The sequence below is a fragment of the Chenopodium quinoa genome, unplaced genomic scaffold (assembly GCF_001683475.1).
Source record: "Chenopodium quinoa cultivar QQ74 unplaced genomic scaffold, ASM168347v1, whole genome shotgun sequence".
In the NCBI taxonomy this organism is placed as follows: Eukaryota; Viridiplantae; Streptophyta; class Magnoliopsida; order Caryophyllales; family Amaranthaceae; genus Chenopodium; species Chenopodium quinoa.
The window spans coordinates 4,208,677-4,222,921 of record NW_018742484.1 but is presented as its reverse complement, the minus strand read 5'-3'; the positions used below and the strand labels follow the sequence as shown (position 1 = coordinate 4,222,921).

The window sequence follows — 14,245 nt, the reverse complement described above, 5'->3', positions numbered from 1 at the left end:
AAGAAGTGGCCGGCTGTTTCTCAGCCGCCGCATTTTTCCTGGCAGAACCAGGAGAGCTCGCAACAGTCGTCCTCCGGGCCTTGGGGTCCGGCTGTTGGGAAGAAGAAGCTCTTGGAGCGCCCGTCTAAAAAAGAAGAAAAGAGTCAGTATATACATAAACACAACTCCAAAAAGAGGGTGAAAGGTTCGAAGCCCACCAAGGGTGCCCCCTTGTTGGGGGAGTCGGTTGAAGGCTGTTGCATGATGGAGGCCCGCAACATGGCCGCCACAGTCTTGGAGGCGGTAATTTTGCTCATGGCGTCCGCTGCAAAAACAAATAGCAAAGTTAATAAAAGTCATAACAAGAAATGCACGGAACAACAGAGTATTCGACAGGCCGGCTACCTCTTGAGCACCGACTGCTGAGGCCACAGGCGGCCAAAAAGTACTCGTCATAGAGCCATTTGAAGCTCGGGACGCAGTGCAGGGGTACTTGCTCTCGTACCCCTGAAGTAGAGTTCACCTTCGACTCTACTTTGAAGAGTCCTTTATCTAGGATCTCTTTCTTAGCCTTGGGGGGAACAGGCGGCATGCTGCGGCCGCCTGCAAGAAGGGGCGGATTCTTGTTCCACCTGTTGAAGCGCTTGTTCAGCTCTGTGTCTGAACTCTCAATGATGAGGAAGGTGCTCCGCCAGTCCTTCCATTTGTTTTCTTTACCTCTCGTCATGAGGTAGCCCCTGTGGCTCGTCAATTGATACCAGCCGGTACCGCCTGCCTTAGGGGTCCGGCTGAGGTAGTTCATGTGGGCGAAAGCCTCGAAGTTCGGCTCCACCCCGTGCAGTTCGCACCCGGCCACATAGCCGAGTACGTTGACCCAGGAGTTCGGGGCTAACTGCCACAACCCCAACTCATACCCATCCAAGATCCGCTGAACAACCGGATGTAGTGGGAAGCGCAGCCCAGCCTTGATGGCCGCCTCGTAGCAGCCAAAGCAGGCGCCATCATAACTGGTACCAGCCGGCCAGACGACTGTGTCTTCTGGATCCGGCACGAACACTAAAAAGCCGGGGCCCATTGTGTGGTTTGCGATAAAGCTCTCCACTTTCTCTTGCATGGCTGTGATCCGGCCCCGAGGTACCGTGCAGTAGTAGGGGGTATTTTTCTCTCGGTGAGAGGCGGATGGCTCCGCCCAATCGTCCCCCTTCTCAACTGCGTGAGAAAGCCTCGCCTCTTGTAGGCGACAGTTTTTCTCTTCTGTGTCCAGAGAAGCATGGCCAGAAGAGCTAGACTCGAAATCGTCCTCTGACGAGTCCGAAGAGGACGACTCCTCCCCTCTCCCGGAGGGGCCCGCCTCCTCTCCTTTAAAAGGAGCAGGAGAGAATGTAGAATTGTCAACTGTAAAATGGGAAGGGGTCACTTTGACTCCTCCCTCAGAACTGCCGGCTTTCAAGCCGCTTTGTTTCACTTCCACATCTGGCGCCTGGTCAGATGTTTCACTAATCGGCACCCTGTGGGAGGAGCCGTCTGAGTTTGAGATCCTGACAGTCATTTTTGTTCTGGCCATCATGCTCTGCATAGACACAGATACAGTCGGACTTTGTATAAAGGGCAAAGATGGGTCCAGAAAAGGGCAGGCGGCACTCCTAGTCCTAGATTCAGCCGTCCCCGGTGACCGGCTGATCACTAACCTAGGTCGTGTCGTGTGCTTCCGTGGTGCCATTTCAAAAAAGAATAAAGTAAAGAGAAAATTAAGAGTAAGAGAACCGACGGTTACCTGAACGAGTGACGATTGATGAAGTTCTGAAAATCCTTTGCAGTCGGCTTGTCAGAGCAGGCGGTAGGCAGAAAGGGTCCAAAATGTCAGAGCAAGTTCAGGGGTCCGAATGTTCTCTCACAAAGTTTTCAAGTGTGAAAATGACCGAAGTCAACACTCCTTTATATAGGCGAAGTGAGAAGGCGAAGGGTCACTTCCAGAATTCAAAATTTTGGCGGGAGAATCTCTCGGCCTCTCGCCGAGTGACACCTGTAGCAGGTCGTCGCCTGTTACAGGGCGATACCTGTCACAGGTAACACGTGACCAGTCACGTGCCACCTGTGAGGGGCAAATGATTAGGGGATTTTTCCCCACCAATCACCATCTGACAAGTGGACCAATCAGGTTCCGCCATGTGTCCGTCACATGGGCCAATAGGAGCCTGCCACGTGTCAAGCAATGATCCGTCCACCATGGACCAATTACGACACGACACGTGTCCTTCCCATGACACCTGGGATAACCGGTCACCTAGGCCCAACTCCCGAGGGAAGCCCAATCAGCCCAAGGTTAACCTAAACCTAGATTGACACGTTTCCCGAGGTTATAAATACCTCCCTTAATCCTCATTAAGGGAGATTACACGCAAAAAACGCAGATTACACACATTAAACACTCTCACCTAGAGAGACCCAATCACTTTAATTTCCGCATTAATTACTCCTTAATCAAGTACTAACTTGACCGTCGGAGGCGGATCTCCAACCATCCGGAGTATCCGTTTGTTTCGCAGGTACAGGCGTCCGGTTCCAGTCTCGAAATTGTAACTCTCCCGCAGGACATCAGAAAACCCCAAAACAGCAACTATCAATTACATTTTTGGGGAAAACTATACGTACATTTATTTTTAAGATACATTAGAATGGAGGTAATTTTTTTATCTAAGTTTTTCGATGGGACAATTTCTTTTTATTCACATGAATAGAAATTCTCAACATGCAAATTAAAAGTTCAAAAAACCTTACATACATCAATTTACCCCACATTCCAACATATTAGGCAAGTTACAGTCAATTTTTAATGCTTTACATCGAAATTTATTATTTGATTTATGCAATTTTAGAGATGAAATTAAAGTAACTCATCATTCACACTCATCAATTGCTATACATAGCACTATAGTGATAGAGTATATAATTCGATTTTGGACTTCAACCATCAGCTTAAACTTTTAGTTGAATTGGTCCATTAACATGGTATCAGAGCCAACGTGACACAGAGGTCACGGGTTCGAATCTCATCCACCCCTTCTTTCAAAGTGGAATATTAAATGCTGGGTATGATGGGGCCCATGTTACATCCACACTTCAAGTCCAATGGACTCTTATATGAGGGGGTATGATAGAGTATAAACATATTCATTGGCCTCAACCATCAGCTTACGTTTATGGTTGAGATGGTCCACTAAAATTAACAACGTCATCACAATATTATTAAACCCCTCGGCCCTCACACATATTGTAGGACTGAAGGTTCATACTCTAGCCAAAAAATGCACTATAATTACATGAAGTTGAGTTTCATTATATTTTGAGAGCTACACATGAGACAACTTTTATCTAAATTGAAGAGCTAAGTTGGTTAAACACTGTAATTTTACCATGAACTATCCCATTAATATTCGCGGTAGGAATTGATTGTATGCTAGGGTTCTATATCCAATGTCCAAATCATGTTTGCTCCCATGAAAATAGATAGCTTGTGAAGTGAAGGCAATTCACTTATTAAAACATTGTTTTAATTTGGTATTATTTAGGCATTGCACGTATCTTCTTGAGTATATAATTCATCATTTTGTTAATCTAACGTTAAAGCAAGTTTTTAACTCTATATGAGTAGACATCCGCATTTATGGAAACTAGTGGAAAATCCTAGTCCTAATCCAATTTATCATTAATTGGTTACGTCCTTGTCACATTGCCTATCTAAGTAGCATATATACAAGTACTATGTAAGTGTGATCTTAGTAGACTTAGTTATAGTTAATTCATATTCATGATTTGCATATATTATGGTTAGTTAGCGTGGAATACAACATGTATTAATTGGTATTTACGTTTACAATAAGATCCGTGCACTCACGGTTAATAACTTAGAAAAGAGTCTAACACATTACACATATAATTTCTAGAAGCATATTGTAAAATCTTTTTATCATAAACGCATGTTTATTAACCATTAAAATGGCAGTGCGATTGTATATAGCCTTATTATGAGAATTTTGATAATGTGTTAGAATTACTACTTTTGTTTACTTAGCTTATACAAAAGAAAAAAGAAAAAAAAAAAAAAAAAAAACCGGAAGATAAACCCAATTTAAAATACGATGCACCAAAACTTATAGTAAGTGTTCAACCCATTCACACATTTCCATTTAAAAGTACATACATTTTGTAAATAAAAAATAAACTTTGTATTGTTTTGTTTTCATAACATGTAAGATGTATGTAATTAAGTTACATAATGTAACACTATACCATTGTATTTGCTAGGCTTATTTCAAAAGATAACAAAATTAAATTTAATGCTCATCAATTAAAATTTGCGTCATCTCTTTTGCACGATTTTTCTCATCAGTCCCTCCCTTTTCCCTGTTCACATACAACCCATACACGTAGGAGCAAAACCCCCATGCACATATCACGGTGGACACAGCTTTGGGGCCGCTAAAGTTGTCCCCGTACACTAAGACCCCGCCGATCACGTTCAACGCTAGGAGGGCGGTCATGCACACGCCTCCGGTTAACGAGGTGGTCAGAAACACCATCCCCGCGGTGCCCATGAAGCACACTTGCCAACTTATGATGTTACCCATCACGGTTAGCCAGTACATGTTATGACCTAGGTCGTATTCGACCATGCTCTCCCTCTTCATCTCTTTGAAACCACCAGCCGCCGCCATTGCTATGGTGGCGATCACCGTTGTTGTAAACTCCATAACAAATTGCATCTCTACCACCATTTCATAGCAATAAACCTCCCTATGTAAAAAACAATATATGTGTACCGTTACATAAATTGTTTAATATTATGAGAAAATAAGATAAATGAAAAAAGAAAAAATAGTGAATAATTTTCTATTTTTTTTTATATGTAATTATGGCCTTCATGGATTTACTTACAAATTAAAACTACTCTTATAAAAGTTGCATATGATTTTGACTTTGTTAGCATAAATGAGAGATTTCATGTGATGCAATGGGCAACTTTCATTGACTCAAACTAGAGTTGATCAAAGTTGGCCCGGCCCGATTTTGGGCGGGTTTTGGGCAGATTTTTCCGGCCCGAAAAATTATTTTTTTGGGCGGGTTTGGGAATGCGTTTTTTATGCATTTTAGTTGTATTTTTTTGCCCGGCCCGAAAATAACCCGAAAGCCCGTCCAGCCCGACCACTTTGGGCACAAAATTTTTGGCCCGGCCCGGCCCTAAAAATGGCCAAATTTTTTAGCCTTGGCCCGGCCCGGCCCGGCCACTGATCACCTCTAACTCAAACTAATTCTTTATAAAATTAAAATATAATTATTGGTATGTAATATGTTTAATGCTATTAATGAAAATAAAAACTCTAAAATAATAAATATAAATGGTAAGAAAGAAGAAAAATTAACATTTTTGAGGCGGATCATAAATAATAACTGTGAGAAATAAGAATTAAATAAACGTGCTAAAGATTATAAACCATAATTGTGATCTAATAAGGAAGAATTACGTATAAAGGAGGCCGGGCTTATGGGTAGTTTTATAACGTATTTCGAATCTATTCTCGTTACAATCCAAACAATTTATATATATATATATATATATATATATATATATATATATATATATATATATATATATTTTGATGGGTACAATATAACAAGCGAAGTAAGAAGTTGATGAATTACCACGTCATCCACTAATTCTTATTTCCGCTTTAATTACCAAAAGTATCCATGTATATGTAGAATGGACTTTGCAAATACTTCTTTACTTTATCAAATGTAAAATTGTCTTTTTCTCCAAAAATACAAAAAATTAAAAAATGAATAATAAACAAAAAATGAAAAAAAAACAATAAAAAGTAAAAGGTGAATTTGTAAAGATCTGTGTACAATTGCTCTAGGCATTTAGCTATTCCAATCTTTGTTTTTTTAATTTATTTTTGGAATTTCTGACATTTCGTGAGTTTTGGTTAAATCTACAAGTAGACGAAATTGGTACTATCCTACGAGGAAAATTTGCTAAATCCAAATTCCCAAAAACTTTTTTTCACTTTCAAATGGATTAATTAAGTTGAAAAGGAATACGAACAAACACAAAACATATGTGATTTATTACCCATTATTGGATCGATTTAAAGAAAAATGTAAGCAATTTATTTATCCATAATTGGAATATGGCTTTGTCACTTTCATTCTCTTTCTAGTTTCGATCGTATAACATTGTTGGAAAAAAGATGTGGATAGCACAATTATTAAATCAAGCTAAGAAGCGATCTTGAGAAATTCTACAATTATTTTTAAAAGACATATATTGCATTCTTTTAATCGATCTTCAATAATGTCAAATACGGATTGAGTATAATTGTTGTCTTCTTATACTACATAGTTATTAATGGATTTTTAAAAGATTCAAAGTATTAGAAAAAAAATATATACAACCTTCGTTTCTTAACAGATGCATCGATTTGACTATTAAAACTATTTATATACTTTGCCCACTTGTACGAGTATATATATACTATGATAAATAATGTCATTTTTTTAGGAAATGATAAATGATGTCATTATTTTTATTGTTATTACTCAATGTATATTACGAGTATCAAATCATCAAAATTACGTAAATTTTACCAATACGGAGTATATAATCAAAGATACAAAAGGTCAAAGAAAGTTTATGAACAATGTAAAAATTCAAACTGATATATCTATTGAAAAACGGAAGAAGTATTAGCTTTTTACAGATGGTTACTCATTTTTAAATTAATCCAAATTTCAGTTACTTCAAAACAGTTTAAGTTGGCCCTTGTCACAGAACACATGTTTTGTAACGATTTTTAGGGACTATTGAAAGAACAAACAAGGGACTATTTTTTTGAGGACTATTGAAAAAATAAGGGACTATTTTTTTAGGAAAAAAATTAGTTAGAATTTTTTATTAAAAAAAAAGTTATAAATAAATTAAACAATAAAAATTTATCGAATGTCACCTAATTTATAATAGCTGCTCCAATAATAAGTTTAATGTCACCTAGTTTATAATATTAATTGCCCCAATAATAAGTTTAATGCACCTAGTTTATAATAATTGCCCCAATAATAATTTTAATTACCAAATAAATTTTCCATCTAATAATTCTCCTAAGATAATAATCTTGCATGCATTTAATGCACTATTATGTACCAAAAAATGGAGACAGAAATTCACACACAAATTAAAGAGTATACGTAATTGATTCATAAATTTAAATTAAGATGACATGAAAAAAAAAAAATATATTGTACCTATAGATTTTCTCCATGAGAGGAAGATAAAGAGAGAAGAGCAATCCGGCACCAATGGTACAAAAATAGCCAATAAAATACATGCGCTTGGTTACACCCTCGGGATGGTCATGGCTCGAAATTAAAGCTAATAAAACCGAACTTATGGTTAATAAAATCACACAATTTAAGTTGTTAAAGGTGATTTTTTGCTTAACAATGAGGCACGATAAGATTAATGTGAACACGAGTTGAGAAGATAAAAGCAAGGAAGATGTTGAGACCGGCAAATAAGAAGTGCCCCAAGAAATTAAAAAGTTGTTTAGGAAAAATAAAACTCCAATTATCATAGAGAGGAGAATTAATCTTTTGGTAAATTTTTTGAAGGGTTTTCTAGGGCTTAATTCAAACATGTAAGGGAGAACTATAGGGATGATAAGGATGGGAAAGCCAGCACATTGGACCCAAGTTGAGACCCATCGGCTTGAGCCATTGTGGATGAAGTAAAATTTGGCCAAGAGTGAGGAGGCCAAGGAGCCTACAAAGAGTAACATATAGTTTAAGACTAGTAGCACCATGTAACGTTTTGTTGGTTTTTGGGACGATGGTGAGGATGAAATGATTGGCATGATTTCGTCGGTGTTGGTGGGCGGCGGCGGCGGTGGTGGTGGAGCTTGGTGGACTGGGGACATTTTTTTTGGTTGAGAGGAAGGAGTCATCATGAAATGGAGAAGGATAAAATTTTTGGTTTGATGGAAGAAAGAAATGAAGGGCTTGTTGAAATGTTGGAACTTTTGGGTTTTTAAATGTGTGTGTCTTGTGAGTATTGGACAATTTGTGTGAGTGTAGCTGTATTGGTGAATGTCTTGCGAGTTTGTTGTGAGGACTAAAAAGTAAGCGGATTTATTTCCCTTTTAAAAATATTTTAAGGATTTTAATAAATCACCCCTTTTTTAAAAAAAAAAAATGATGTCACTAATTATATAGATGACAGTAAAAGCTTAGTTAAAAAATACTCTCAAATAAGTACATAGATGACAGTAAAAGCTTAGTTAATAATACTCTTCTTAAATGTAATTTATCTTTATTTATCAATGGGCTTTTTTAAAAAATGAAAAATCAGTCATGAATCATTCATTGTTCTCATTTTCACAATAACCAACTTTTGAATTGAGGGGTTAGTCAAATTAAAAATATAGTGCAGAGTAATAATTTTGAAGATCAAGATCATTAGAGGTTTTTGTTTTTCCTTTTGTTTATGATAATTTTATTTAGTTTATAGCTATTGATGAGTGTCATGAGCGTGTTTCAAATTGTTACTTTTCGTATTTTATTTTTATTTTTTTAAAAAAAAGAGTACTTTCGGTAATCTTTACCTAGTGAAGAACAAATGGTTTGGTGACTATACAAGTGATTGCATGATTTTATTTTATTTATAAAAAAAAAAAAAAAAAAAAAAAAAAAAAAACTTACAAGTTTGGAAGTGAAAAAACAACGGCTTAAATTGTACTTCAATTTGTATTGTCTTACCAAGAAAAGATGTTTATAAATGCACTCTTATTTTTACCATATATAGCAAATTAACAATATTATTATGGGTCTTGTTTACTTTACATTACTTGTGTTGAACTGAAATTATTTTTACTGAACTAAATTTATTTTTGTTGAGCTTAAATTATTTTTACTGATTTGAAATTAGTTTTCACGAACTAAAATTGTTTATATTCAGTTCAATAAAAAAATGTTAGCTTCAACAAAAATGAATTCAGTTTAATAAATATAAGTTTTAATCAATATAAATCAAGAAATTCAAAGAACAAATGTAGTAGAGACTCAACAATTTTAAGTTTTAATTAGTAAAAATAATTTAATTTCAACAAAAAATAATTTCAGGAATTTTTTTTTTTTTTTTTTTGAACATTACCTAAATCTTGTCTTGTAAAGGATTATACTTATAAGACTTTTATTTTCTATAAAGTTTTTTAAATATCAACAATGATGTTAAATTATATTGGTGGTTAATTTCTCATTTTTCATTTCAACAATACGGTCATGCGCACCATCCGATACTTTATACTCTTGTATGGAGGAGCAATAATATTGATTTTCTTGAAAAAAAATTGAAGGATTGACATAGAGACGAAATATTTGCATTAGAATTTAGAAGAGAGTGACATGTAATACATAAACTTTTAATTTTTAATTTTTTAATAAACTACTAAACTAGTATATATACTACATTTAATCCCCAAAATGTCTTATTTTACTCTTTGGTCTCCACTTCTACATATGGCACTTTATTATTTTTCTCTCCTTATGGACCCTACTCTTTTATATATTTGTTGAGTAGAATTACCAGAATAATAAATTTAGAAGAAAAAAAGTGAGCATAATAAAGGTTTTTGGATTTTTTTTGGTTGGGTGACTTGTGGGAGTTAATTATACATAGGGAGTATTATTATTCCCAATTAAATGGGTGTAAATAGGAAAATGAAAAGTATGCTTAAAAAAAAAAAAAATTGAAAAGTAGTTTTATGTATGTTTTGGATTGAAGTCCAATCTAATAAATTCAACTTTGGTTGTTTGGAAATATTGAGTCCAATTCGATCCAAAGATTTACCAACTTTCATTTGATCCACCAAATATAAGTTTGGTATGTAGTTTGGATTCAATCCGAAATTCAAATTGAAATTATCTTTTCTTTACAAATTATTTTCGATGATGTGAAAAAAAAAAAATACAATGTAACCCAATATATTCCATCCCACAAACTCAAAATGACTTGAAAGCTAATATACGATCTCGAGGAATAAAAATAAATTTCGACAACAACACTTTGTAAATTACTTCCTCCGTTTTAGTAATATTGCAACAATTGGACTTTTGCACTATTCATCATGCTTATTTGACCACAAATTATGATTTATACATAAAGTAAAATATAGTCATGTGGGATCTTGTTAGATTCGTTTTGTAAAATAGTTTCACAAAATCAACTTTTTATAATTTTTATTATTATATAATTATTGATATTTAACATATAAAATGTGCTTTAAGATGCGTAATTTTATCCTTGTTGCAATATTTTGTGGAACAGAGGAAGTATAAAATTATTCCATTTAAAAAAAAGTGATAAAACCCATCAAAAAACAAAAAAAAAAGTTGAGACAAAGAGAGAGGTGTATATTTATAAAAATATTATGAACCAAAAAAAAAGCTCAATTGTTTCAAATAAATAAATAAATAAATAAAGCTCACTAATATTGGTGTATTTAACTAGAATTCTCTCAAGCCAACTAAATGTGAATTTCTGATTTTCCAAAAAAATAAAAATGTCAATCCAATTCAATCTGATTTTATTTTATTTTAAAATCAATAATTTTTTTTTCTTTGAGGGTGATTGGGTGAAGGATAACTCAAGTGGTTAGAGCTTTCCTTCCGATCCGATTTCAGGAGATCCTAGGATCAATTCTCACCCCGTCCTTGTGGATCTCTTAACACCAAAAAAAAAAAATTCTTTTAGATAAATGGTACGGTGTATAAAAGTTAGTTTATCAAATTTTTGTTGGCTTTTTTTTTGTTGGCTTTTGGCTTGTTGGCCCACAAATTATCAAATAAACAGCCAACAACCACCAACTAAATTTACCAAACACTTTTATAAACAACCAATTTCAAAAGCCATTATAAATAGCTAAACATTCAAGCTGGTCAAACAAGCCAAGTGAACCAGCCAACCGCCAACAACCAACATCCATTTTCCAAATAAGGCCTAGGTCTAAAGTGTAGGGAAAAGAAGGGTTTTAGTGAATAGGAGGATAGGGTTTCTAGAGAGAAGAGATAGCCCCTTTTTCTAGATGCCAATTAATTAATGATTAACTATGTCATATGTATATTGTTTAAAATAATAATAAATTAAAAAGAACATTGTGTATAGGCTTTTGGCTTGTTGGCCCACAAATTATCTAATAAACAGCCAACAGCCACCAACTAAATTTACCAAACACTTTTATAAACAGCCAATTTCAAAAGCCATTATAAATAGCTAAACATTCAAGCTGGTCAAACAAGTCAAGTGAACCAGCCAACCTCCAACAGCCAACATCCATTTTTTAAACAAGGCCTAGGTCTAAACTGTAGGGAAAAGAAGGGTTTTAGTGAATAGGAGGATAGGGTTAGAGAGAAGAAATAACCCCTTTCTCTAGATGCCAATTAATTAATGATTAACTATATCATATGTATATTGTTTAAAATAATAATAAATTAAAAATAATATTGTGTGTGTATATTATATTATATATATATATATATATATATATATATATGGGGATTTATAACCTAATAATCACTGTTTGGGTGGAACACTTACATTATTAGATCTATTGTTATAGATTGCCTCCTTATAGTGTTTTAAATCACTTATTAATGAGGTGGCAATTTAGGTGATTTTCGAACTTATTGTGAACTATGTACACTGCACCACATCTATATTTATATCTATAAATAAATATTAAAAAGCGTTTCAAAGGAAGTTTACTTGTCATATGACATTCTCTATCATATCATTCATTGTTTCTCTTTCCACGTGTTGCCCATGATGTTAAAAACTTATATTTGGGACTAATGTTTTCCTTGACTGTGTAGCCTGAGTTCAAGTTACAGAGTTATTCGAGACAAAAGAACTGGAGCTCAAAAAGCAAAGACTGTTTGCAGTGTTACTTTGCAGGAACATAAGCTGGAGAAAGAAGATTCGGAGCAGAGACTTATTAAGAGAATTAATAAAGTCTAAAGTATTTTTATTTTAGGTTTTATGTAAGCGAAAGTTATTTGAAGTCTGATAGTTTAGTAGAATGCACAAATCATTTAATAGAATTTAAAGGTTGCTTATTTATAGGAAACTTAGTTATATATATATATATATATATATATATATATATATTTCTGATTTCTTGTTTAAAAGAATATCTTTTATTTTCGGAATTCAATGTATTTGCAACTAACTTCCTAAACATGCGCTACTGGTGTTTGATTAAGTTTTCTCCACTGAACGAGAAAATTGCTTCTTGCTGGTTTAACGTTTCCTGAGTTTTAGGACATGATTGAAGCACTGGAATTGGTGGAGGATAATGGCGTTGATGTCCAGCAGTAGTTGCGTAAGTGTGGCGGCGTTTTATTCAAGGTTTTCTATAAATATAGAAGTTGTTTTCTGGAAAACACAACCTTGCTTAATCATATTTTCTATCTTCTTAGTTTTCAAAGAGTTAAGAGTCGCATTCTACTTTAGTTGATAACTTTCTTATTTTCTTTCATTAGAGTATTTATTTCTAAGAGTTGTAATTGGGATTTGGGGAGTTTGAGTGAACTCAAGATAAGTCATAAGAGAAAGAGAGAAGAGAAAGAGAAGAGAAGTGCATTAAGTCGAGGGATTTATTGTTGGGAACTCCAAGTTCGTTGAGGAACTTGGAGATAGAGTCTTTAGCTTGTAATAGGTTGATTGCCCTATTCTAGTAAAGAATCTTTCTTAAAATCCCAAGTGGTCGTGGTTTTTCTTCTTGTTAGGGCCAATAAGTTTTCCACGCTAAAATCTCTCTGTGTGACTTTTGCAACAACTGGACTTTTGCACTATTCATCATGCTTGTTTGACCACAAATTATGATTTATACGTAAAGTAAAATATAGTCATGTGGGATCTTGTTAGATTAGTCTAGTAAAATAGTTTCACAAAATCAACTTTTTATAATTTTTACTATTATATAATTATAGATATTTAACATATAAAATGTGCTTTGAGATGCGTAATTTCATCCTTGTTGCAATATTTGTGGAACAGAGGAAGTATAAAATTATTCCATTTAAAAAAAAGTGATAAAACCCATCAAAAAACAAAAAAAAAGTTGAGACAAAGAGAGAGGTGTATATTTATAAAAATATTATGAACCAAAAACAAAGCTCAATTGTTTCAAATAAATAAATAAATAAAGCTCACTAATATTGGTGTATTTGACTTGAATTCTCTCAAGCCAATTCGATGTGAATTTCTGATTTTCCAAAAAAAATAAAAATGTCAATCCAATTCAATCTGATTTTATTTTATTTTAAAATCAATAATTTTTTTTTTTCTTTGAGGGTGATTGGGTGAGGGATAACTCAAGTGGTTAAAGCTTTCCTTTCGATCTGATTTCAGGAGATCCTGGGATCAATTCTCAACCCGTCCTTGTGGCTATCTGAACACCAAAAAAAAAAAAAAAAAAACTTTTAGATAAATAGTACGGTGTATAAAAGTTAGTTTATCAAATTTTTATCCTTAATTGCATTCCAAAGATAGTCTATATGTGAGTGTCGTGACACTCCATAAATCATTGTTTCTCACTCCATGTTATGGACTTACATTATTATTGTAAATTTGGTCTAAATAAATTTTGAACATGTAGCCTCAAGTTTTGACACTAGTTGCATTACTATTGAGCTATATCTTATTTCATGTTTTTTTTTCTAAAATAAAATATCAAATTTTAGCTAATGATGTAAAATAATATATTAATTGAGAGAAAGTTGAGTCCAAATTAACTATACAATCATTCATTTCATGTAATAACATGGGGATTTAACGGGACCAAAATTGTAAAGTAAAAAAAAAACATGAAAATAAACTACTTCATATTTACTTAGGGCTTGTCAGCCAACGCTTTTACAAGGAGGGAAAAGGGTTTCTAGGGTTTTTCGCGGCTGGGTGACTGTTTTCAAGGGAGGGGGAGGGCTTTTCAGGGAGAGAGGATGAGCGGCGAAGGGTGGGGGATGTGCGGCGAGTGAGGTTGGGTGGTGGGGTGGCTAGAAAATGTTTCAAAGTGAAGGAAATAGGTGGTTTTGTGGTGGTGGTGTGGTGGTTCGATTGGTGGTTTGTTTCTTTCTGTTTTTTGTAAAACAAACAACATTTTACATGAAATGGTTTTTCATTCCATTCTCTTTCTTTCCCTTTGTGCATTTCATT

The 14,245-nt window shown here is 34.3% G+C and overlaps 1 protein-coding gene across 1 annotated transcript; it reads right to left on the bottom strand.

The window, feature by feature from the left end:
- Positions 1 to 3,822: 3,822 nt before the first annotated feature.
- LOC110719272 (probable purine permease 4) lies at positions 3,823 to 8,212 on the bottom strand. The gene is made up of 2 exons (XM_021898163.1): positions 7,282 to 8,212; positions 3,823 to 4,773 (listed from the first exon to the last, which is right to left on the bottom strand). Exons 1-2 carry the CDS (start codon positions 7,980 to 7,982, stop codon positions 4,314 to 4,316), a joined length of 1,161 nt encoding a protein of 386 aa, XP_021753855.1. The 5' UTR covers positions 7,983 to 8,212; the 3' UTR covers positions 3,823 to 4,313.
- Between the last annotated feature and the right edge of the window lie 6,033 nt (positions 8,213 to 14,245).